This window comes from Watersipora subatra, chromosome 9, assembly GCF_963576615.1.
Source record: "Watersipora subatra chromosome 9, tzWatSuba1.1, whole genome shotgun sequence".
Classification (NCBI taxonomy): Eukaryota; Metazoa; Bryozoa; class Gymnolaemata; order Cheilostomatida; family Watersiporidae; genus Watersipora; species Watersipora subatra.
This window is the reverse complement of record NC_088716.1, coordinates 16,397,254-16,423,988: the sequence shown is the minus strand read 5'-3', so window position 1 is coordinate 16,423,988 and position 26,735 is coordinate 16,397,254. Positions and strand designations below refer to the sequence as shown.

Here is a 26,735-nt window from a genome sequence, read left to right as displayed (position 1 = left end):
TTTTACGTTTATGGCACAACATGGCAACACCTTTATTTATTATGATGGCACTATAATTAAAACACTTTCTAGGAAAATGATTATGGACTGCTAATAAAACAAATATATGCACAGATACATATACACATATACATACAGATACATGTGCGTATGTATATACATTTGTATCTATACATACATTCTAGCTGTGCCACCCGGCGTTGCCCGTGTAATAGAAGATTATTTGGACAGAAAATTGATTTGCATTTAACATATAACAACATTTGCAAATTCTAACTTTCAAACTACATATCATGAGAAAAGTTCTTTGTCTTATAAACAATGAGAAGTAGTAAGAGTTTTGCTATTAGCCAGTTTAATAATGTGAGCGAACAGCTTCTCATGACATTATGCTATGAGCTGCGTCATACGCAAAGCAGTTAGGTTTTGCTCTGATATAATCACTTAAGTATATTGGCATGCTAGCAATTCGACTTTCGTAGTCTAGGGGCAAGGTGTCAGACTGATCAATGGCTTGATCTGAGATCAAATCTTCTTCAGTGCGGAATATTTTTTACAAGATTTTAAGATCTATAGCCGGATTTCTGATGACGACACATGAACAGGCTTTGGGAAATATATATTAATATTATACATGTATATATATCTGTATATACATATACACTATATATCTAGTGAATGGGCAGAAGAGGAAGTGTCAATGCATCTTGGGATAAAGCTGCAAACTGCTACATGTATGAAGAGAAACTTTTGAGAATACTTGTGTGTTATTTTATACTTAAAAAATAAAATCTACAAATCATAAGCAATTTATTTGTTTGTAAAATGACAAAGAGATCTTAACGAAAATTGGTGTTGAAGACCTTGTGTTAACAGCATTGCGCTTATTTAGGGCACCAGATTTTATGAAGTCACCAGATTTTATGAAGTCACCAGATAAGAAAGAAAATATGACTTTTGCCTTACACTAAGTAAGTCAAGATGCTTTGATCAAGTCCGAGGTCACTTTCTATTACAACAGCGTAAATTGAACTTGGTAAACTATTATATAAAAAACATAAAAGGTGACACCCTCCAAGGTCCACCAGTACAAGCTGATCTCAGAAATTGTAAATTTTTGTGATCGATAACCACTTTTTTCTTGCTAATAATGATTTGAGGGAGATTTGTGTAGGAAGTCAATAATTTAGCAGATTACCTCAATACGTGTTATAAAGGAAATAGAATAAATATATATATAGTACATTAAAAATATAATATATATAATAATATAATAGAGCAAATATGATAAAAAATTGTAGCTCGATGCCCGGCGTTGCACACATAATAAAAAAGCTTTGACACAGAAAATTACTTTTAATCAATGCGTTCAACATTTACCATTTTAACTTTTATACGAAGATGTTTGTTTATTTCTGTATACTGTTTTATTTATGTGTACTGTCTTTATTTCTGTGTAATTCATACCGTACCAGCTGCAGTGCCTACTACAGGTCTATACTGACTGCAATTATAGTCTCATTGGCTATATGAGTTAAAGCATTTTTTTTCACTTATGGGCATGCATTTTCCTTCTGGTATGGCTTCACGGATTTTTTTTCTGGTATGGTTTTATACATAAAGTTAGCCGAGTGTTAAACATAAAGCCGTAAAAGAATGGTATGTATTCCAAATATGTTCCAAATTTGTTCCATAGTATAGCCAGTTGGACGGTATAGTGTATTGAATAAATGGATGTCTGCAGAACTGGAAGTTGTGAGTTCAATTTCATTTTTCATTCTTAAAACTTGATTGCTATAGCTGGATAGACGGAAGTACAGATGAACAAACAGTGAGATATATACATGTAGGTTAAAAGACAAGTTTTATCTGCACTAAATAAATAAAAAGGTGGAACAGACATTACTGCCAGCAAAGACAACGTTGCTAGAGCCAAGAAGCTGCACGTTTTTCATAGGGCAGTAAATAAGTGATAATTTCAGAGTTTGTTGCAGTCTGGCTACACTGAATCACTTACCATGCTCAGTTGCAGCTCTAGGCACGAGCAGACAATTACTCATTGGGTCGTATGCAACTCCAGCAATACACGACTTGCTTGCACTCCAGTTGAAGACATCGATACATTGACCGTCTTTACTTATCTTCTGTATCCTGTTATTTCCTTCGTCTGCTACGTAGACATTGTTCTCTCTATCCACACACACGCTTCCCGGCAGGATAAATTCCAGCTTTTTTGTGCCTATTAATACATGTACATACAGTTCTGTATATATGGTGCCATGCAACTGCCAAGCTAATGGGCAGAGTATTTTGGAGTTGTGCTCACATTGATACATAGTTAATGAGTCAGATATAAAAAGATTGTACTAACATGAGGTAATACATGTTAATTTTCTGTTTCATTAGACAGTAATTAATTGGATATAAATATTGAGATAAAATACAACAGGATATGTAAAGATTGTTTCAATGTTATTTTGTTATCATTTGTAACTTTTCTTCTTTGATGACATAACCGCATAACTTTTAAGTTTGTCTTACGAGCATTCAAAAATATATCTTACTGTTTTAACAAAAATGCATACTTTACAATGAAAATATTATGATTGCAATCGTACCAAGAGCTATGCACAAATAACAACACACCGGTAAAGAAATTCCTATTGAGAGTCAGTCAAGCAATATGTATTATAATAAGGAAGAGTACAGCCTATGTTCAACTGCCAAGAGAGCCAGTTAAGTCTCGAAGCTTTCCCTGACCCCACTAGCGGTTGCTCTTAGAATAGAACACCAATCTGCTGCACCTATATCAAGTATTCATACCACTAGACTATTAGTTACATGTTCTTATCAAACCTTCATCAGCTGCAGTGTACATTGAACCTGTGCCTAGTTTGAACAGGTTTGCTGACACTTACTAATATTGTCCTGAATACTTCATACTATTATTATTATATATATATGCATATATAAGCATATACAATACATGTAATAATAAATATAATAATATATATTATATATTATACATGAATAGTATATGCATATGGATATACATGTATAATATGTATTAATAATATAAATATATATACATATACGTACATATTAGTATATATACATATGTATGCATGTATACATACACATTAATAAATATATATAAAACTACCTGTATATATTAAACTTTATTTAATATAAGAAGTATATAAATATACATCATATTGTTATTATAACTATTGTTATTATAACTATTGTTATTACGGTATTATATGTACATGTACATATACATATGTATATATGCATGTATACACACATACATATATATTCATGTATACAAACATACACATATACATGTACATACAAATCTATATACGTATATAGATATATTTCTCGATGTTGGTGTCCTGTCTTCTGTCTGTCCTACTGTATGTCCAGCTACAGCTATTAAAATTTTGGAATGAAAATTTAACTTTCTGCTTGACTTCAACTCACGAAGGTTGCGAGACATGACTCAGTGCACTAACCACTAGACCAGGTAAGCTCTTCTATTTCGCCTACATATATTTTATTTTTATATCTTATTTTATTCCTCTTCTATTTTACTACATGTACATGTACATTCTTTTTGTTTTCATCCCAAAATGATGTATTAATTAAAGCTCGATGAGCTTTTTTAGCTCTATGAAATGTGATGCTTTTCCATCCTTGCCGCAACTAGGACTAATTTGATTTCAGCAAAACGATATCAACAATAGACTCTCCTGAAATTAAAACTTGGTGATTGTTGTGCTGATTACGGATGAAATAACGATTTTTATTTAAATTTTTTTTATATTTAAATAGCGGTTTTCTCAGTTTGTATTAATTGTATCATTACAAATCATCTACTTTGTAGCTTACATACTTGTTATTTATTTCATATCTACATTTGTTTGCTCTCCTAATTTATTTTAGCAGCTCTGAAGACTTTTTCCCAGCCACACTACGTTTCCTTAATTCTGATAATAGTCCCTCAGTTTATAAGTATTTCCACACTAAATGACGTTTTAATTGAAACTCTATAAATTCTATTAACTTTATGTAACATGCTTTTTTTGTCTTCGCCGTGCTAGGCTAATTTGTTTTCCGTAAAACAGTCTCAAGAATAATGTTTCTCGAAAATAAAATTTGGCGATTATTTCTCAATTGAGCATCATCTGTTAGGTAACAACAGATGTTAGGTAACAACAGATGTTAGGTAACAACAGATGTTAGGTAACAACAGATGTTAGGTAACAACAGATGTTAGGTAACAACAGATGTTAGGTAACAACAGATGTTAGGTAACAACAGATGTTAGGTAACAACAGATGTTAGGTAACAACAGATGTTAGGTAACAACAGTTAGCAAACAGATAAGTAATAAAACTTTAAGTTAAAAGTTTAGTAAAATGCATACTTAAAGTTCTTTCTAGTATGTTTTTAGTAAGCTAAATTCATATAAGTTAGATTCAGCGTTTATGTTACTTGTCTGCCTAAAGGGAAGAGCTCTGCGCATAATACATTGTAAAGTTGCATTTTTTTGCAGATCATACCCACAAAACGCACTAAAGATATTGTAGGTAACTATAGTTACTAAAGCTAACATATTGTTTTATTACTATTTTTAATAATGATGATTTTGATGACTTTTTAACTGGTACTGATTGCAATTAGATAACTACTTTGGGGTGTCTACACTACTCTATTCCGATATTTGTTACGATATTTCCATCTTATGATGCCAACAATGAATTGGTTGAAAATCATATAATCGTATACTAAGTAATTTTTCATTGTAATCATAGCAAAACAGAGTATATTTAGGCATTACTTGCTAATGATTTCACATTCACATTTGAACATTTTTGTAGTTTTATTTTTCTTCCTAATTTATTTCAACAAAAAACTTCTTTCGTGATATAAAATTTAGAAGTTGTAGTTGTTTGAAAAAGTTTGTTAACTTATACAGTTGTTTTATCTTTTCTCTTAAATCATTTAAACTGCACAAAAAAATTTTCTCATAATATCAAGTTTAAAAATTAGAATGGTAAACGTCGTATATGATATGTTAAATATAAGTAAATTCTCTGTTCAAAGACTTTTTATTACCCTGGCAACACCGGGTAGTACAGCTAGTATCGATATATTTCTCAAATTTTGTCGTCTGTTTGTCTGTCTGTCCTTCAGTATGTCCAACTATAGCTATTAAAACTTTAGAATTTAAATTTTACAATCTGCTAGACTTGAACTTACAAAGATTGTAATCGCAATCTTTGTGAGTGCTTTGATCTCTGTTACAAGATGTTACGTTTGTTTGTTTGCACGAGTAATCAAAAAGTTTTTGCAACATAATAAACTAACCATAAACATAAACATAAAAACGTAGTCTACATATGCATATACTATTATATAACCATTCCAACTGAAGCATGAAGAGACATGGAAATTTTTCAGGTGTAATAAGTTTGTCCGTAACTATTACATAGCGTGGCAATGTTGCCCAAAGTGCAGCGGTGGTACGCCTATCTGCAAAACTGGTATCTCTGAGTTCAATTCCAGTGCGCAACGTTTTTGCTTGCTCCTAGATTTTAATCGCAATAACTGGACATACGGACATACGGACAATAAAAAAACAGTTCACTTTACATAGATACATGTAACTTACAGCTCTTGTTCTGCACACTTCATATGATTACCCAACATGCTGCCTTTACCTTTGCTGCCTACTGTATTCATGTGAGTCAGTTTGAGTTTTGTAAGACTGTTGGCTGTCTCCAGTGACATCATTGATGCCGAACTGCTGACCTCAATCTTTACTTCTGGTATGATCAGCTCTTCCACTAGAACACCAGCAGTGATGGAGGCTTTTGGGATAACCAAACTTGCTGGCAGCTCCTTCAGCTTTCTGCTGTCTAAGACCGGAGACCCTTCATCTACAAAAAACATGATATTGTTATTAGTATGGTTTTATCTTACGATTAACAATTTATCTATTTAAGTAAATATTAACCTAAGTACATAGGAACAGACAATATACACTGGCATACAATGAACTTTAAAGTTGCCTTCATTACAAAGTATAAAAGAGATAGTTACTTGGCATGATTTTTTGGCAGTGCTCGCAGAAGAAATAGTCCAGGCTAATGGTAATAGGGTGGCCCAGAATGATGGAAAACAAGAGATGCAAGACATGTGCGGCATGTGCAGCATGCAAGACATACACGACATTCGCGACATGTTCGGCTCTGATGGGACAAAAAATGTATTGAGAAGCTAAAATTAGCGGAGTAAGAAGATACATTCATTTTATGTGTTCCACTTTAATAACATGACAGACATCCAATTTGTATACTATATGTCTCTCGTTAGTTACTGTAGTTCCCATGACAACCGTGGTTGCTATGACAACTATGGTCGCTATGACAATGACAAAAACAACGGTCGCTGTGGCAGCCACAGTCACTAAGACAACTACGATTGCCATGACAACTACGGTTGCTATGGCAACCGTTGTCACTGTTGTAAACATAGTTGTTAAGACAACTACCAATGTTAACAAACCTATGGTCGTTAAGACAACTATGGTTGCTATGACACCTATCATGGTTGCTATGACACCTATGGTTGCTATGGCACCTATGGTTGCTATGACACCTATGGTTGCTATCGCACCTATGGTTGCTATGGCACCTATGGTTGCTATGACACCTATGGTGGCTATGACACCTATGGTGGCTATGACACCTATGGTAACTATGACAACTATGGTTGCTATGACACCTATGGTTGCTATGACAACTAACCTGCAGAAAGTACGTCATTATATCCATCGATAACTTTCTGGTTATTTTCCAACCTTTCATTGAGTATTTTTCGCTTTGAAAAAATAACAGCCTTGACCTTGGAAACAGACTCCGATTTTTTCTCTGCCACTCTGAAATAAATATACAGAATAATTTAAAACCTAGGGTAGAAGTGATCTCCATAGAGTGAATAATTGTGAAATGTGTATTAGAACTTTGTGCGACTATTTCTATTTAAACATTGATTTGATCCTATGCGCATTTAGGTTTCTAAACAAAACAAAGAACTTGAAATCTTATAACTGTTGTCAAGAATTCTACTTCTTTTAATGCTACAAAAAATGAGATAAACCAAATAAATTATTATTTATTGTTGGTTTTGCAGAGGGAACCTTTGCAAAGTTCGTTTCAAGTTTTAAGACTTTTCTTAGAAACTTTGCTGGCATGGCTTTTATAAGCATTTTTTGTCAGTCACCAAAGACCAGAATTGAAATGTGATCAAGTGAAAAGTAAATCATTTATGCCGGCACGGAACTGCTTTGGAGAAAACCGTCTCAGGTTTACCTTTTATCGGATTGCTTTCTTCGGTCTCCCTAAAAGCTTCCTTCTGATACAGAACTATTACCCTGGTAGTCTAGTATGCTATAAGAGACTGTCAGGTGCATTGATAAAGCACAGATAATATCTATCCGCAATTCTTTTCAGAAATACAAGATGACAGTTGATTGGTGCAGGTGTTAGTGAGCCGGGCTACAAGGCTGAACGCTTTGAGTTCAAATCCCGTAAGAAGCAATCTTTTTCCTGACCTCTCACTGTGACTTCGGAGTGATGGGTAGACACCATCTTTGTTATAATAAACACTAGTGTGCGGGCAGTCTTGGGTGCTATGCAAAATCATTATATGTAATAGCTATGTGCACAGTTAATACATGTATTATATGCGAAAAGGTGATTGAGTGGTATGGATAGTAGTGTGCTTCCCTGGGAATCTAAATTTACTGGTTTGAATCCTGGGTGGTAGAATGTTTTTTTCTGTAGCGCCAGAGCTCTTAGCAAAGCTTCACGCTTCAGATAGATAGAAGAACACAACTCTTGTTACAGTAGAGATTAGTTAGACTTGACCTCATGGCTGATTGATCGAGAAACAAAAACTTTCAAAATCAAGTCCTTGAAACTGTGAATAAACCATTAATTTCTAGGAAAGCTCTTAACCTTTCATCATAATAGCCATATTGAGTCATGCTTGTGTAACATTCGCATGATAGTTGCGTCTCTATGATCTTACGAAACTATGGGGTTTTTGTTCAAGACGTCATAGTACTATAACAAATGTTTAACATGAAAACATGAATAACTAATGTAAGCCAGTTAAATTTACATTTTAAACAATTTCATATTGAATTATTCTAAAAGTTTCCTATATATGTCAAGTATTCAAAAATTTTTAATTGGCTAACTGGATACATGAAAACCCCAATTGTGGAGTTGTGCTTCCTTGTTCATTTGACAAATTCAGAGGAATATTAGAGCAACCAAAACATGTTTATGCTTTTTCCAATTGTTTTTTTCAGTTCTTATCAAAAACGGTACAGCCAAGCCTCGACATATGAAAGCATTTCAATATTCTCTTCATATTATAAAACTGTCATATGTTAAAGCATATATTTTTATACTAATAATTTGTAGATTGTTTAAATTGTTTCATAGCTCTACAAACATGATTTTTGCCAAAAATAGTTACATATGCAAGGATTTTATGTAAAAATACATTAAAAATATTGGAAAAACCTAAATTTTCATTGCAAGAAGAGCGATATATGTCTGTTTGTCCTCCAAAACTATGTTTAGAACGTAAAGAGAAAAGATTGCTTTCAGCAGGATTAGAACTCCCAACCTTCGACTTGCAAATTCAAAGATTGGATTCAAATACATGAATTTCAGAGTGGTAGACCAACACTCCATAACCTGCCTCAATCATCCACCTAATCAAATTTCCGAATGATTGTGCACTTGCTTATTACACCGGATGATCTCTCACAGCACACCAGACTGCCAGGACACCAGACTGTCAGGACACCAGACTGCCAGGACACCAGACTGCCAGGACACCAGACTGCCAGGACACCAGACTGCCAGGACACCAGACTGCCAGGACACCAGACTGCCAGGACACCAGACTGCCAGGACACCAGACTGCCAGGTTACAGCCTGTCTGTAGCCGCGGCTAGCTGTTGATAAAGCAGACTGCATCAGGCAGGATTTGAACTAACGGCAGAGGGCTTCGTAGAACAACACTCCAACACTCGCACCAATTGACTGCCCTACAGCTTTTTTGAGTACTCGTGCGGATAGTTATTACATCTGATGGTCTCTCATGAAGCACCAGACTGTTTGGGTATTTTTTACACTGCAAACGTTAAAAAAACAACAAGTAAAATGGGCTTTTCTTCTTACATTACATATTTGTGAACACAAAAGCAGGCTGTCCACTGTCTAACTGCTTTGCTAGATTCAATGGTGGCAATGTGCCACATAGCTTACTCTACCTTACTCTCTACCCTATAGTTTAGACTAGCTTAATTTATGCATTATTTTCTGGTTTTTTATTTTGGCCAGATTTTTTACTTTTTCTTACAAAAAACAATAATTTACAAAACTTTGTATGTTGCATAACATGTTACAGTATGACATATATCATGACATCTCAAGTCAAATGTTAAAAGTTCGCATATTGAGGCAATTGATCAAAGTACTTCTTGTGGCAGTGAAAGAGGATTGAGTGGTAGTTGTAAGTCGAGGTTTAACTGGGCTTTGATTTCAGTTTAAATAAAATAATCATCGTTATTTCAATGATTCATTCATCCTCTACTAACTGTCAATAGCAGATCAACTGTCATATATAATAACTGTCAATACTTTCAATATGAAAATTGTAGAAATTGCGATTAAACAGTTGAAGTTGAACTCAAGAGTTGCCAGAATTCAAAGCTGTGATTGCAAGTGCTTAAAATTTAATTCAGCACTAAGTATTATTTTTATATAGGATTATCTTTTTTCCTTGGATTAGGTAAGAGATAATCCTATGACCTAGCAGTCACATATCTAGCCTGCATTCATTTGTAATAGTTCTTTTTTTACATTGCGCTTAAAAGTACATTGGAGCAAAAAACTTGAATAAGCATTGCTAATAGCCTTGTTATATAATGTTATATACTGCTATACAATGTTATATAATCAATGCACACTGATGATTGATGCAATGATTAACAGTATAATTGATGTACCTGGATAAAATTGTTTCGTAGGCTTTGTCGACATCATCGAGGGCATATGTGAGCGTTTCATCAAGTGATCCCAGCTCTTCAAGAAGAGACTTTCTGTATGACTCGGCTTGTAATGAGTACTTGGTGCAAACATCTGTCACAGCTGCAATGCGAGAGTTGTCTGCTCATTGCCAATGTAAGCATTACATTGCCTTTAGGCTGAACAAAAGCTAGCATGTATATTTTTTTATTTATTTAATCATATTTATACTTCTATTTATTTCTAAATTAAAAAATACATTTTCTTCGTGTTTGTATATTTACGACATATATAATTTGTATATTTGCACATATAAACTTTCCATTTTTCTTGAAAACGTTAGGTGCTAGTTGCTATGTTAATACCTAAATAAATATAAAAATATGAATTCAAAAACAAATTATATTTTATAATTTGTAGAAAAAAGGTTTATGTTGATGAAGTGCAGAGATATTACAAATTTAGCATAGAACATAACTTTAATATTTGTAGAGAAATCACTTAGAAAATCTGTGAGATGTTTTAATTACGATTGCTGTTACCCTTCTACGCTGCACCTATGGCCAAATGTACCAGCTAGTGTTAGATCTAAGACTAATGCAGGTTTATAAGTAGTACAATCTAATGACAATTGAACACCCTATACTACAGTTCAAGCATTTTGTGTTTTTCATGAGGTTTTCTCTAGTTGGAGAAGAACCCACGAAACCCATAGAACCATTTTCCAGCAAAGAATTTATCCAGTACTTTCTGCTTGCCAGATTAGACTGAGTTAAGGACTCTGTAAAAGTTAGTCTGAAGATTGTGAGCCATCAATTATAGTCTCCAGTATGTATTTAATTATCAACATTTATTCCCTCTCTGTTGCATGGTTCAGTGGCTAGCTGTATGGTTAATAGTGAAATCCTCTTTGTAACCAACAGACCACATCAAGGATTCTAGATCAGGTTTTTATATCAAATAGAGGTGCTATTGCTTACAAACCTAGTAGATATATAAATATTAACCTTTTTATTGCAGGTCAATGTCATTTAAAGCAAATTAAATACTGAGACAAAAACAAATATAGAAAATAATAAAGTAAATTACATATATTGAAAAAAAAACTTTTGTGCATAACGTTACTCTATAATGTAAATTGACAAGGTGTTGGTGTCTGGTGTAAGGTTTTTATTGGTTGTTCTAGGAAGTAGGAATATAGTGGGTGGTCAGGAGATTAGAGATGCAGTTTGAGCATTTTAAACAGGAAATATATGTTAGAAACAAGCAACCTTGCTTCTAATGATATGCTGTCAAATCAATAAAAACTGCTGCATTACTATTCTGCTCAATTCAGCTGCATTCGTAGATGTATTCATAGATCAACCATCTACATAATGTTATGGAAAATCCGCATATGCTTTTCTTCTCTTCTGTCAAAAAAATTCTTTGTTTCAACCCAGTTATCCAACGTTGCAACATTTTTAGCTAAATAAGTTACATAACAAAGGTTTTCACTATCCGTAAAAATATATGCTATTTTTTACTGTTTCTTTGCAAAGAGGATTTTTAATGCTGCAACAAATTAATTTTTTTTAAGGTCAAAGATGTTCAAAGATTATAAAGTCTATTCTCTTCTTCAGTACATCGTCAGAAAAAAACACAAAACCAAAAAAATACAATTCCTTCATCCGAGTCATACGGATGAATACTATCAACCAACTCATAATGTTTGCATAGAGATTGACTGCTGATAACAAGAGACAACTCAGTACAGAATTCAATACACAGTGCGCATTCCTTTCATATCCTTTTCCATCCTATACAAACATCTCACACTATCTCATTACGTAATCCGTTATAAAGAGGTTTGACAGATTGCCAATTCTTGAGATTGACACACCCTACTAATGCGTTTTCTACTGTGTGTTCTCTCGTACGACTGTGATGCAAGCAGCTGTCACGTGCAACTGTTAGAAAACTTGGAGGAATTAGTATTTTTCTCTTGAGATATTTCGCCTCCTGTGCGTATAATAGTGATCATGTTTGTGACTTTTTCTAGAGCTGCAGTTTTAATTTAACTAAAGGGTGTTCTGCCATAGGTAGGTCCCTCATGATATCATCTCTTCCTATTCTTTAGATTCTGTGTTACACGAGTCTTTTGTAAAAGGTGCTGAGATAGATTTATGTTGCTTTCCTATCATCTTTTGTGGGTGGGCAGTTTTGTCTCCAAATGCTCGTGTAGCACAGGACCATTTTAAAACCTGAGGAAGGGTTTGAACCACCCGCCTTCTGCTTGGCAAGTCAGCCTGTTAACCACTACAGACGCAATTGCTTGATACACAGTTGAAACACATTTGTATGGCTTTGAGTTAGTATGTGGAGGGTATATTGAAGTCTTAAAGCTAATATAAGAGATAAATTTTTACAAAAGTTTTATATTTATGATCCAGCTAGCTGAAAGCTCGGCATTGCACAAGCAATAAAAATTTTTTGCGCAGAAGAGGTTTTTGCGACATATGCAACATTTACCATTCTAATTTTGAAATGAAGGTGTTTGTTTATTTCTTTGTAGGCTGTAAGTCTAATTAAATTTATGCTATATACTGAATATTTATAGCTTTTTTAAACGTCAGGGCACATATTTTTCTAATAAAGTTTTTATTTTAGTAGACAAATTCGAGTGAGTAAACAGAAGTGTTATATGTGGGTATTTTAACCAATCACCATCAAAGATTGGTAGAAGTAATAAGCATTTGTACAATTATTCCATTGTATAACAGTGTAGCGGCTACACTGTAGCCACTTAGCATAGTGACAAGCTCGCCTGTCTGCAAAACCGGACTGTTCAGTTCAATTTCAGCACAAAACTAGTTTTTTGTTTCTAAAACATGATTGCTATAACTGGACGTCTGAATAACAAACACAGATCTATATACAGTATATGCTAGCCAAATGCCTGGTGTTGAACGAGTAATAGAATAATTACCCAATGAACTAAAATCTTACCTCTTCAGCTAGTAGTCAAAACCCTTACTGAAATTTAAGATTTTTTAAGTTTTAAGCCAGCTTAATCATCACATCACCAGTAAAGATCCATAATACCTGCCCTAGTTAATAGCTCCAACCTCTTAGGGTTTGATTATTTTAACCAATGCAATCACATCATTTATCACTCCAGTCAGTTAAACCATTGTAGTCTAATGTTTATGCTTGCTATCTCTAGATATAGAGGTTCAGAGATCAAATCCAGTGCCGTGTAGATTTTCATTGCTATATTTGAGTTGCTATTGATTAATTAACACAGGACTAACGAAAAACCAAAACTGAGGTTTATACAGATTCTGATCTAACAGCTGCAAGCGAGTACTTGTATACAAACTTACCTGGCACTCTGTTTTTCATTTCGGCTGCCGAGACAGTTCCATGAGTAGAGTGGTGCACTTTGAGGCACTTGGCGCATATAAATACGGAGCAGTCGACGCAAAACCAGCATGCTAATCGCTGGTGTTCCTTGCAACTCATCTCAGAGTCGCCCGTAGTTCCTTCTTCCTCCTCATCACTCATGTCTAGACCTGTCAAATAAAATGAAGTGTCACTCAGAAACTCATTTTGTTTGAGAGAAAAGCTTGACAAAACACTACAACTGGCAACAACTGGCTTATGCGGTTCATTTAGCCTGGTTGGCACTATATTGCAGTATCTCTGCGTTGATGCCACAGTACTTTGGTGATCGTCAATGATAACAATGTTCCCACTATCACAAAACCCATCTGCGTTTACATAAGCCAATCAATACTCCGTGACGCAGTGGTCTCATTTTTGGCGTCAAACCGCTTTTTTTTCGCGTGCTGAAATCAAATACTAGCTCCGCAGCAACTATCATAAACAGAAATAAATCAAGCTATCCGAGACTGCGAATTACTATCGAAGAAATGGTTCACACTGTACAGATGGTCGTCGACGCTTAATAAAATATCAGGAAAGTTTGACGGCTGTAAACTTTCCTGACGTGTCCGTGTTGCTTCGTCGATGCTATCGGTTTATGGTTCACATAATCGACAATGAACGCTGAAAGAGAAACGCTGACATACAGCAATAGAGTGTGAATCAGCCTTTACCCAAAAGTTTTGTTAAACTGTAAAGTTTTCTGCATATTCGAGTCTAATTTGTGATGAGCTGGCTGTTTATTTCACATGAGGCTACAATATTCCAAATCACTGAACATAACTGTAGGTGCCTTGGAGTTGTCTATCCAGGGAATATGCTTGAAGTGAGTAATAATATGAGATTATTCGATTATAAGATTAAAATTTGATGTTTATTTCAAAAGCCTTAATTGTTAACAGATTCGCTAAAAAAGCTTAATTATCATCCCTTTTTATCATGACATGCTAATGTGACATGTTAACACATGTTAACACTATTCTTGGTATGATTTGCTCATGAATATTATTAACATTTATTAACATGTTTTCTGAACAGGTTGTACCAATCTTGGCTAGTTATAAGACTTATCTGATTGCGCTTTTCAACTTGGTTGAGTAATTTTTGCTTTGGATTTGTAATGCTATAAGCAAAACATCGAATACAGTATAGCAAATATAGCAAGTATAGCAAGTATAGCAAGTATAGCAAGTATAGCAAGTATAGCAAGTATAGCAAGTATAGCAAGTATAGCAAGTATAGCAAGTATAGCAAGTATAGCAAGTATAGCAAGTATAGCAAGTATAGCAAGTATTGCAAGTATTGCAAGTATAGCAAGTATAGCAAGGTCAACCAGTTTGCTTTCCTAATGAAGAATCTAGCTAATCAGCAGAGATAAAGAAACCCGCTTGTTTAGGTTTAAAGTTTTTATGCTTACATTTAAATTAGCCAACTTTTGGCAGGTGTGAGATGAGATTATTGTGGATAAATTCTCAGGAAATGAAAGGCATATCACAATAGGTTGGCAGTTGAAGTAACAGATGAGTATTTAGAAGGTTATTGTTTGACATTTTAACTCCCAAAACACGTATGCCAAAACATCGTTGGGGAACACACATGTAGGTATCCACTCTTTCTTGTTGCAAACTGGGTAATTGTTACTATGTATTCCAATGTTCTTTTTATTTTGACTATGTAAAATTGTTACTATGTCAAGTGTACAGGAAGTGCCATCATATCAAATTTTTTGCAACTTTCAACCAGAAATGTGTGATTAATAAATGTTCTGGACCAGATATTATTTTCTACTGGTGAAGTCATTGCAAATGCATTAAATTAGAATGTATAGATTTTAACAATATGTAACAGTATGTAACTAATGTAGTTAATTAAATATATGTGTATTTCCATCACAATTTTAAACCTTTTAAAGCTGCTATAGAATAATACCAGCTTAATGATACTATCTGAAATAGCGTATGTGATATTACGCTGGGGAGACAGAGGCAAATTAAAATATAAACATCAGCCAGAATGATTAAAATTACTTGTATGTAAATTAGCTTCTTGGCTTGCCTCAACCTTTAAAAACTTTATGCCAGCTCAAAGGCAGAAGGATCAGTGTGTAGTAGGTACAAAAAGAAAACATAGTTCTAAATTAAATGCTCTGACAGGCTTTATTCCACAACCTCCCATCTTTGCTATTCCACCCAGACTCGGAGCTTGCTGCTTGACCATACCACACAAGTAGATTGGTATTTCTAGGGATTTCGAAAGAGGAATACTCTAGAAGAGTGCATTTCTGTGACAACTAAGAACTACAAAAGTTTCAGCTTGGAAATTTTATTTGCTATGTAACAAAGCATTGGTATTTTAAAGATTGCTTGTTTTAATATATATTAGTATATTTTACTAAAAATATACTAATACTATATTTTAGTAAAAAAATTTATTCAAAACAGTTTGCATTAAATCAGTAGCAGCAAGTTACATTTTCTTAGCTGTTGAAATTTGGTAGAAACCAATAAAATTATATTGCGACTATAACCATAAATTGAAGCTAATGCTATAATCTGGTATAATGTTATAATGCTATAACATCTAGAATCCGAAGAAAAAGACAAGAAGTTAAGTCGCAATTATGGTAAAGTTCTTAGCACTAAGCATGCGCACGCTTCTAATAGCTAACTGCATAGACAGAGCGGCTCTGTAATAGTTTTGCAAAGTTTCCTGTTCTCACTAGATTTGACAGATTGTTTTCAACAACAGAAACTGGCTGAACAACATGTCCATAATATCAATAAACAGGGGAAAGCCTCTGTAATTAAATAAAAATGACCCATTTTAAAAACTTTAATAGTTAAGAATTATGTATTTAAACTTCATATTCTTATAAGCAAAGCGTTGGTTGCCAAAGAAGGAATTAGCATAATGGTGAGCCATTTCTTATGAACAGTTACGCAAATGTTTGAAAAACGAAAAAATAGTTTACTGAACACGAGTAACATAAATCATGGTGAAGGATTAGTATGATCTATAGCAGTATGGGAATGGCTAGGGAAGAGCGTCTAAAATTGAAGGTCATTAGTTGTACATAGACAATGCGTCTCCATGGCGATTACACACCAAGTAAACAAGGAAGCCTGGAAGATGTAATTATAATCATGACTGGCTGATGGATGTTGATGGTGGAATTAAGAGTGTAGCTCAGGCTTGTATGAGGAGAAATGCTAGCTAATTGTTTCAAACCAAATTCATTTCAAACCTCTAAAACTAAATTAAACCAAATCAAGTTAAGTCAAATTAAATTTTAAAAACTTCGTTTAAATGTTGATATTTAATTGCTGCCAGGTATTTTTACACATGAATAACTCTTGTTAATGAAAAAAAAATATAATTACAAAACACATGAATAAATATGACAGCTTTTTTACATAATAGACCTAGTTCTACAACACTTTTGTAACTCGTACAGTTATTTCAATGATTGTTGGTTATGTTTTGACAAACATCGTAATGCTGAGATGCGCTCTGATAGTAAATGCACCATCAGCTCATTCAGGCTAGTGATAAAAACAGTTCAACACTTCTACATGTCGATTGGCTTAGGAAATGGTTGGTCAAAATAAGTTTGTGTTCAGATCTTAACAGATAAGTTGAAAATTACTAACATAAACCTGCTTACTAGTAATAATACAGACAGGCGAGTAGAGCTGGTTGTCAGATTAAAGAATGTGATTAACATGCAATTGAACAAAGAGCAGCGTTTGTTTACTTTAAAGAGTCTTGTCAGCGTCTGTGTGTCATTTTCCATTCATAATTCAAGTCAAAAACAAAGGTGCATAGTCAATCGACAACAAACTTTGGCATACTGTAACATTATATGTTTACAGTAGTCTACAAAGGGTGCAACGCTTTGTTATTGTCTAGCTAATCACACAACTTGTTTGAAATTATAGAAACGTGAAAGGATTGTAATTCGTAATTTAGGCCAACACCTACTTGCTGGGTCTCGCATGTCCTCTTGCAAATGCTCACCGCTTGTAATACTGGCCTGTTTAGTGACAGCAAATGCATCGAGTAGAAAGAGCTATAAACAGCTTAACATAAGGTAGCAAATTTTAAACATTTTTTATACTTTCTTGTGTTAAATTTGATTTAAATATGAACTTCGACAGAATTTTACATTTTATCAGAAAGAAGTGGTATTTTTCTATCACCTGCAATTGTTTTTGATGTTCGAGGTAATCTGGCTGCCAGGATGTTTCATGATTAAAATGAGAAAATCTAATCACTGTTTAATCGCTAAAGAAAAACTTTGTGCAAAATGACGTCACTAGTTGTTATTGTTATTATTGTTATTACTGTTATTATCATTGTTGCTATAGTTGATAGTTTGTTGTCGGTTTCTTTGAACTACAGATGTCGTAATTTAATGTCAATTTTAATCTTGAAACATCCATGCAATCAGATAACCTCAAACGTCAGAAACAATCACAAATGATAGAAAAATACTGATATTTTCTAATAAAATCTACTGAAACTTTGTGAAAGTTCATCTTTAAAGGTTTTGGTTATATACAGTTTGTTGAAAGCTGCACAAAAAATTATGCTGCCTTCGATCACACCCACAGGTCTGCTGACTAGTTTAGTTCCTTCTCTACATTAGCTCAATGTGTTATCGTGAAAGGCTTGCGCTTGCTTTTATGAGCAAAAACCTAGGATCACGGCAAAAACGTTTTCCTAGTAAATTTGATTCCATTGACAACTAGTTCACATTTCTTGTAAGATGTGCAAAGCAATGCATGATAAGTTCTCAAAAAATATTTGAGATGTATTCAAGGACATTTAAAAACAATTCCTTGATAAAAACTATTAATTTCACTTATGCAGCTGATAGAATAACTAAAATACACTAATTAAACATAGTTCATCACTTTTTGATAGTCTCAGTTCTTGAATACACCCACTCTTACCGAGTTCGCCTAGTTATTTTCAACCATAATAGTTTCAATAAATTTATTTCAAAATTCTTTACAATATTCTTTTTATTTATTGAACTAATTTTAGTTTACATTTCTACTAAATTTGCAATCTTATTTTGATTTATTAAACAAATACGTAAGTTGTCACTCCTTGCTTTCAATCAGTTTCAAAATCAGCACAAGCAACTTACCAAGACTCTCCGAGCTGTTGCTCTGACATTCCAAAAGGGTGGGGGGACGTAACTCCGCTGTGCTTGGGTGGAAGGCTAAGTTCCTCACTCCTACAATAAAGGTTCGATGCAATATGTGACATTATAAAGCTGGGAACATAGGCTAAGCTTTGTGACTTCACTAATATTTTCTTTTACAATTTTTACATTTCTCAGCCTTTTAATTGAAACAAAATATTTGCATAGAAAATTGGTTAATGTGTTGAATTTAAAAGTGCTTTCACATATGTAAAAAAAAAATGGCAGTTCTGCCTTGATTGGGTACACAATGGTACGCAGGCTATAATAGCATAGATAAAAGCATGCCTTCTGATGCACCAGTAAAAACTACAGCCCTAAATTCTAGTGACAAATTAATGTTGGCAGGGTGCAATCATAAACATGTTCGATGAATGCTAAAATGTTTTTAGATTAGTTTTTGGGTCACCATCCAAATGATACAATATTTGCTGCATTGTGCAGCAGTTACAAGGGACATGTAAAGGATAACTCCAGATTTATGAATACACATAAAGCTAAACAATTGCTTGTTGTGTATCCCCAATGATGAAAAATAATTAATGTGTTTTTCATGCATAGCTTCTGGGCCATGCTTAATTTTGATACGGACACCCAAAAGTAGCACCCTAATATTAATTGAACCTTTTAAGAAATAGACTCAGATAGGCAAGTAACACTTATCACAGCTGTAAGGGTTCTAATGAGACATTTGAGATCATACTAGCCAGCAAAGGGAGATAATTCTAAAAATTAAAAAGCTTGCAGATATAGTTGGATCGCAGCTGGCAGTGGCGAGCTGATTGCCAGTGTCTGGGGTTGTAGGTTTGAGTCTTGTGTGATGCACTATATTTTCCTATCCTGAACCGTTGCTTTAAATAGAGGGAAAATGAACAGTCTTTATTATAGTAAAGATTCACTTATTTAATATCTGTAAATCTAACCTTGATCCAGTAGATAAAAGCTATGATAGCAATTAGTTTGAATTTCATCTCTGCACTATCTTGTAGCCTTAAAACTTGGTAAACAACTCATGAGCTTGAGACACCTCTGTATATCTCTGTATGCAGTACAGTCATAATGTTGTTATTTTGCCATCACATAGAGGACGACACCCATCGTCTTTTGTCTGCATTTTTGATGCTCGTTGTATACTTCCGACTCGAATAACCAAAGAGATTTTTGTAATCAGAATCTGACGTATCTTGTTAATCGTTGCTCACAATAGAGCTCGGTCTTGGATCGACCGCGATAAGGGTAGTCTAAATAGCCTATTATACTCTCTGACCTCTTGACCTAATTTGGCTGAGTAAACAACACCGCACTTGAGTTGCGACCAGTTTTCTAAATATTCAATCCTATATTTACATTAGATACGCAAGCGCTTATCCTTAGGAAATAGATTTGGAGTATTCCATTACACTATCTGCTAAATGATGTGTAGGAATTCTGACGATGTTATGGAAGGAAGCATGGTGTATGTGACTTAGCAAAAATAGAAGCTGAAAATTAAACACATCATATTTGCAGTTTTTGCAATATACTACCTTGTGAACAATTCAGCAATTTAAAATTTGTTAGAGATTTAGCGATTTCAATTTTTGTTAGGGATTTAGCAATTTTGGTTTCAGTAAAAATTTAACAATTTCCGACTTGGTTAGAATTTCCCCTAGAAATGGTTTCAACTTGGTTAGAGGTTCCTCGATTTTGACGTTGCAAATGATTCATCGATGTCGACTTTACAAACGATTCGTCAATGTCGACTTTACAAACGATTCGTCAATGTCGACTTTACAAACGACATGTCAATGTCGACTTTACAAACGACACGTCAATGTCGAGTTTACAAATGACACGTCAATGTCGACTTTACAAACGACTCGGCGTTTTCGACTTTTTATACAACTCGGCAATTTCGACTTTACAAATGACTTGTCGTTTTCGACTTTTTGAACAACTCGGCAATTTTGACCTTTTCAACGACTCGCCGATTTCGACTTTTTAAACGACTCAGTGATTTTGACTTTTTAAACAACTCAGCTATTTCGACTCTTTAAACAACTCATCGATTTCGACTTTGTTTTTTATAATGAGTTGTGTAGGCCAACAAAGACCATAACCAAATCATCATTGCTAGGGTCAATTTAATGAAGGCGCATCCTAACTTATATTAGGAATATTCAGGAAGTTCTACTAACATCATCGCATGTTGCAATCATTATTGCTATTGTAGAAATTCATACCAAGCCTTGTTATGAAAGTCTCGTGCAATAAAATACATTTACTTATTTAGAAATGCTCTATTTCAAAACTATCCCATCGATTGAAAGCTGCCGTTTGATTTTCTGCATTCCGTGACAAATAAGTAACCACCTTCCACCATGCGAAATTTTTGCATTTAGAAACTGAGCAACATTAATAGCACACAAACTAATTTTCAAATGTTGAAAACTTTTATAAAGATGTTTTTGCTATAACAACCTATTTGAGGTCATTTGAGGTCATTTGGACAATGCAGATCAGCTGTTAAGTTTTTTGCAATCACCCTCGGTAACACTGACTAATGGTTTTTGCACAATTAAATTATTGAGCATAAGTTGTATGTGTTATCAGTAAAAAAAGTTACTTCATTAGTTTTTAATTCAAGGATTTTCACTTTTCACCGGGAGTGGTCGGTCCAGATTAATCGTGAAAAATGTGCAGTTCGATTTTTTATAAGTTATAAACATGTACTTTTAAACCAAAAACAAAAGAACATCTTGCACTGCGATTAGTTTGACCAAATTCATCAGAATTAAACAAAAAACACATTGTGATGACATATCAAAAAATATAAGATAATCTTTTTATGACTTTTGAAACAAAGAGAAAGATACAATTACTTCAATGAAGCATGTTAAGGTTTTTCATGTCGATGCCATCAAATTCTATCCAGCTATAAGAGTTACTTGTTGATTCGTCTCCTCAAGTACCTTGAGCAAGGTTTAGTTTCCAGACCGAATCTACACAAAAATGCCTGTTCATGGCATTGAATGCATTAAACTTGGAAAAGACATTTCATGATCAAACACTATAGTCTAGAAGAAGTGTGTAACATTCTATTTGACCAGCTCTGTGATTATGAACGCCGTATTTATTAATGAACAGTCACTTTGTGTGTGTGAGGTCACCCGTAAGCCAGTCACTCGGCTAGAAAGTCTACTAATCGTCAACAACAAAAGGACCTCGAAATCAACATGTTTTCGTCTGAGTTTCCTTCACATGACTTGAGACGAATAACTTTCTTGTCCTTAGTAAAGTAAACATTGCCTAACAGTAAGGATAGAAATCCAAAGTTGCAGTCTTGGTATTTCCTCTTGTGAGAAGGAAATGTTTACAAAATGCGTGTCATTTGACGTTGCTCAACTTTCATCTCTTAATGATGAACCTGCACACAATTTCAGTAAATTTTAACAAAATTACAAGTATTTTTCTATCATTTGTCATTGATTTTGATGTTTGAGGTAATCTGCCTACCACGATGTTTCAAGACCAAAATCAAATAAACTTGATCGTGGTTAAAACGCTCAAAAAAATGTATGAAATGATGTCACTAGTTGTTATTATCGTTGCTATAGTTGATATCGGCTATTGCCTTAAGTTTCAGTGTTACGCCTCTTTATTCCATCGATCTCTTTGCAACTATAAGTGTGATAATCACACATTCGACTGATTTGAGCGTTTTAATTGCGATCAAGTTTTGTCGATTGTAATCTTAAAACATCCTGGCAGTCAGATCACCTCAAACATCAAAAACAGCGGCAAATGATAGAGCAATATCGCCACTGTCTGATGAAAATGCTAAAATTTTGTAGGTAATAAGTTCATCTTTTAGGGTGCTTCAGAAACAAACATTGTAAAAATAATCATATTCTAAGCCGCACATTTCCAACCGAAGTAACAGAAGTAAAAAGGTTCCTACAGCAGTGAATTTCATAAAATATATTATAAATATATTATATAATATATTATCATATATTATATAATATATTATCATGTATTATATAATATATATTTTAAATATATTATGCTTGTGTGAACGTAATATCCAAAGTTATATCTTTGTTCAACTTTTACCTCAAAGTACATATTTAGGAAGGCACTCGATTTGCCTCATTTTAAACATTACTATTACTAATAACGCACTAGCATAAATAGTAGTAACTTGCGAAAACAAATAAATTTGCTTTTTTTGGATAAAAAGCACTTTTGTATACTTATGAATACCAAACGATACATGTGTGGGAATCATAATTTTTAAAAATCTTCAATCCGGCCTCCAAGATAGTGATGCACACATTTGATGACTGTAAAAATGGCTGCTACTAATGTTCTCTAACTCAGAGCTTATACAAGCCCACCAATGACAGCGCAGGGCACAAACACGTGCAGAGCTGTTTTAAATGAAATTGCCAAATTTTGTAGCACACATTAAATTTTATTTACAAAAATCCAGGGTTCAAAACGCTATTAAATAACATCATCACAAGATATTATATCCTTGAAAGTGTTGAGAATGTAATAACTGTCACTCAAACACAGGAAGCTCTAACAAGTTCCAAATATGACCTCTTTTCACTTGTGTCACTATGTAGGCTTAATAATCATATTGCGGTTATAGCCAGTCACATAGAATGTCAAGTTTTCCTTTTTATTTATTTGACCACCGCTAAATCTTTTGTTAATTTATTTCTGTTCCACAATAGATCAATCATAGCCACAAGATAAACAGACTTACAGCTTGTTTAACATGAAAAACGCGGCGTAGTTTGTTTTGCCGATTCATTGTTAACCTGCTCGAGTAACAGTGAAGTTCAGGATTCGACACGAGATGTAAATAACAAACAGGAAACAGTAAATTACAGTGATTAATAGTAAGAAACTAACAGTGAATAATGGTAAATAACATTAAGTAGAAAACAAACAGAATTTGAAAATGAATTTTCACAAAATTGCTTTATATTTTATCAGAAAGTATGGGTATTTTTCTATCATTTGCCACTGTTTTTTATGTTTGAGATTAACCAACTGCCATAAAGTTTTAAGGTTAAAATCAGTAAAACTTGATCACTGTAAAAATACTCAGAAGAAACATATGTGCACAATGAAGTCACTAGTTGCTATCATTGCTATAGTTGATATCAGCTACTGCATTCAAGTTACATCGTTATGCGTCTCTATTCTGTTCAATCTCTTGACAACTATAGTCATCATAGTCACACTTGATCAGACTTGATCTGATCGCACATAGCTTGGTCTGAGCGTTTCAACTGTGATCAAGTTTTGTCGATTTCAACCTTGAAACATCCTGACAATCAGATCATCTCAAGCACCGAAAACAATTGCAAGTGTCAGAAAAATACCGATACTTATTATTGCCAATAAATTAATATATTAGGTGATATATATGTATATATATATTTAATTTCTGATAAAATCTACCAAAATTTTGTACAAGTTAGTCTTTAAGTAGTGGTAAAAAAAGTAAGAAGCGATAAGTAACAGTAAGTAATAGTAAGTACATGCGTCTGTAAGTGATAGCCATTGGCTGTAAGTAACTGTAATTAACAGGAAGTAATCTGAATCTATCCATATACTGCAGTGTGAGAGAGATAGATATCTATCAAGGGGACAGCATGAGATTATGCAATACTGGTGCTTCCCGCTGTTCAAGTTAGATCAGATCGCAGGCACATTCCTTTCACAGCAGACCGTATTAGCCTTATCTATAAGGGTCAATACAGCTGTACTAAATATCCAATCCTACTGATTATTTTGCATTTCTTCCAACTCAAGCTTCGAAGTCTTGTATTTGCATAAACCGGTTTTTGTTGCATTTTATAAAGCGTCTATAAGAATTGGTTGGTGAGAGTGGATCTTAGATAACCAATTAGTTACATGGTGCTGCCACTATGAAGGTTGAAATAAATTGGAAGCAAAAGGAGGGGCATGAGGGAAAAAATTTATACATTTGCTTCAACTTTGCAAGAAGTTTTTTTAAAACACGGAAATCATCAGGAAATCTATTTTCCTTGATATTAATTAAAATAAACTCTATGATGTAATACAAATTATGCATTTTGTGAATATTGTTTTTTTAATAATTTTGGTCATAAAATAACCTTCTCATTTAGAATGGCATAACATTAGTTTTAAAAGCAGAATTTTTCGTTGTGTTTTGTGCTTTGTTCTAAGGAATACTTTCTGGCAATTAGCTAGCCAATCACAACAAAGAATCAAGCAAAATTTTCAAACATTCCTTGCACACGCACGCTAGAATTCCCTTGCACACGCACGCTAAAATTCCCTTGCACATGCACGCTAGAATTCACTGCTAACATCAAAAACAACTTCTCTTTAGAATTCACTCAATATTTCTTCAGTGCTTTATTCTTAAAAAGCAGTTATTTTGTTTTACTTTTGTTCCTTTTAATGCTTTTGCAGTTTCAATAAAATGAATTTTAAATATAATATTTTGTTACAAAAATAGATTAAATTATTTGTATGTTTTATGATAAACTAGTAGGAAACTACCTATTGAATGGGTAACAGTTCTGTGCAACAACCTTTTTTTAGTTATACTGAAACTATATTTTATTTTTCTGTATTTTCCAGTTGTACAGCTGAGAATGTTGTACGGCTGTCATGCTAAACGCCTGTTAGTCAAAGTTAGTCTGCCGTTAGTCAAAGTTGCTTCATTACAAGAGATATAAAGGAAATACCGGTTTTATGTTTCTATGACTACCAAAATACAGAGAGACCTCTAAATCAACATGTTTTTCTGAGTATCCTTCACATGACTTGAGATGAATGTAACAACTTTCTTGTCCTTAGTAAAATAAACATTGCCTAACAGTAGGGACAGAAATATATAGTTGCAGTATTTCCAGTAAGTTGCAGTAAAATTTTGTATTTCCTCTTGTGAGAAGGAAATGTTTACAAAATGCGTGACGCAGAAAATGTGTCATTTGACGTTGCTCAACTTTCATCTCTCAATGATGAACCTGCACACAATTTTAGTATATTTGATCAAAGATTACAAGTATTTGACGGTACACTGTCTGATGAAAAGGCTAAAGTTTTGTAGGTATAAGTTCATCTTTTAGGGTGCGCGCTTCAGAAACAAACATGTAAAAATAATCATATTCTAAGTCGCACATTTCCTCTACTCACTAATTATTATTATTGTTGCTATAGTTGATATTTGCTATTGCCTTTATTCTGTCAGTCTCTTTGCAACTATAATAGGCGTGATAATTACATTTTTGATTGATCTTAGTGCTTTTACTGCGACCAATTTTTGTCACAGTTAAAAATATTAAAAGTCAAATGTTTAAAAATAGTAAAAGGAGATTTAATGCTTTGTGATTCTGCAACTTGCGAGAAATGTAATGAGGCTGCAATTTTTACTATTTTAACAGCCATTTTTGCCAGTCCATTTGCTCAAAACATGGTTGAATGTTGGGAAAAAGATTGCATCATACGAAGCTTGAACTTACAACTTCAGGTTTGATAGACTAACACTCCACCACCTGCACAAATCAGTTACCTTGCCACCTTTCAGAATAACTAGGAGTTATTGCACCTGGTGATCTCTCAATGTACACTAGACTTCTAGGTTACTAGTTATTGCAACTAGACACAATAGACTTACTCGTTGTGACTGCTGAACTATAGACCAGCTGCCCAACAGTTTGTCACAGCCCATGGTTTTATTGGAGAGGGAGAACTGTATGAATACTGCTGAATGTACGCTGTGTGATATATGGCTAATGTAGGCTGGATTATTTCATGATTATAATGAAAGCTGTATGCTTTCTATTTATTTTTACAGACAGCAGTATCTCCTATCACCAGACTCCTCATACAAGCAAAAACAATTTAAAACTTACCGATGGATATCTCCTCCACCCCACTGGTTATAGTGTAAACTCCTGCAGTTTCCATGATTTCTCTTT

The 26,735-nt window shown here is 33.9% G+C and overlaps 1 protein-coding gene across 1 annotated transcript in view; it reads right to left on the bottom strand.

Annotated features, from left to right (window-relative positions):
- The window catches only part of LOC137404277 (protein lin-41-like), a 30,604-nt gene extending 3,869 nt beyond the window's left edge, over positions 1 to 26,735 (bottom strand). The window contains exons 1-7 of the mRNA XM_068090459.1: positions 26,670 to 26,735; positions 18,703 to 18,792; positions 13,487 to 13,675; positions 10,103 to 10,244; positions 6,819 to 6,949; positions 5,730 to 5,948; positions 2,018 to 2,239 (exon numbers count right to left, since the gene is read on the bottom strand). Of these exons, the coding sequence (XP_067946560.1) occupies positions 2,018 to 2,239; positions 5,730 to 5,948; positions 6,819 to 6,949; positions 10,103 to 10,244; positions 13,487 to 13,675; positions 18,703 to 18,792; positions 26,670 to 26,724 (1,048 nt within the window). The 5' untranslated portion in view covers positions 26,725 to 26,735. The remainder of the gene's footprint in view (positions 1 to 2,017; positions 2,240 to 5,729; positions 5,949 to 6,818; positions 6,950 to 10,102; positions 10,245 to 13,486; positions 13,676 to 18,702; positions 18,793 to 26,669) is intronic.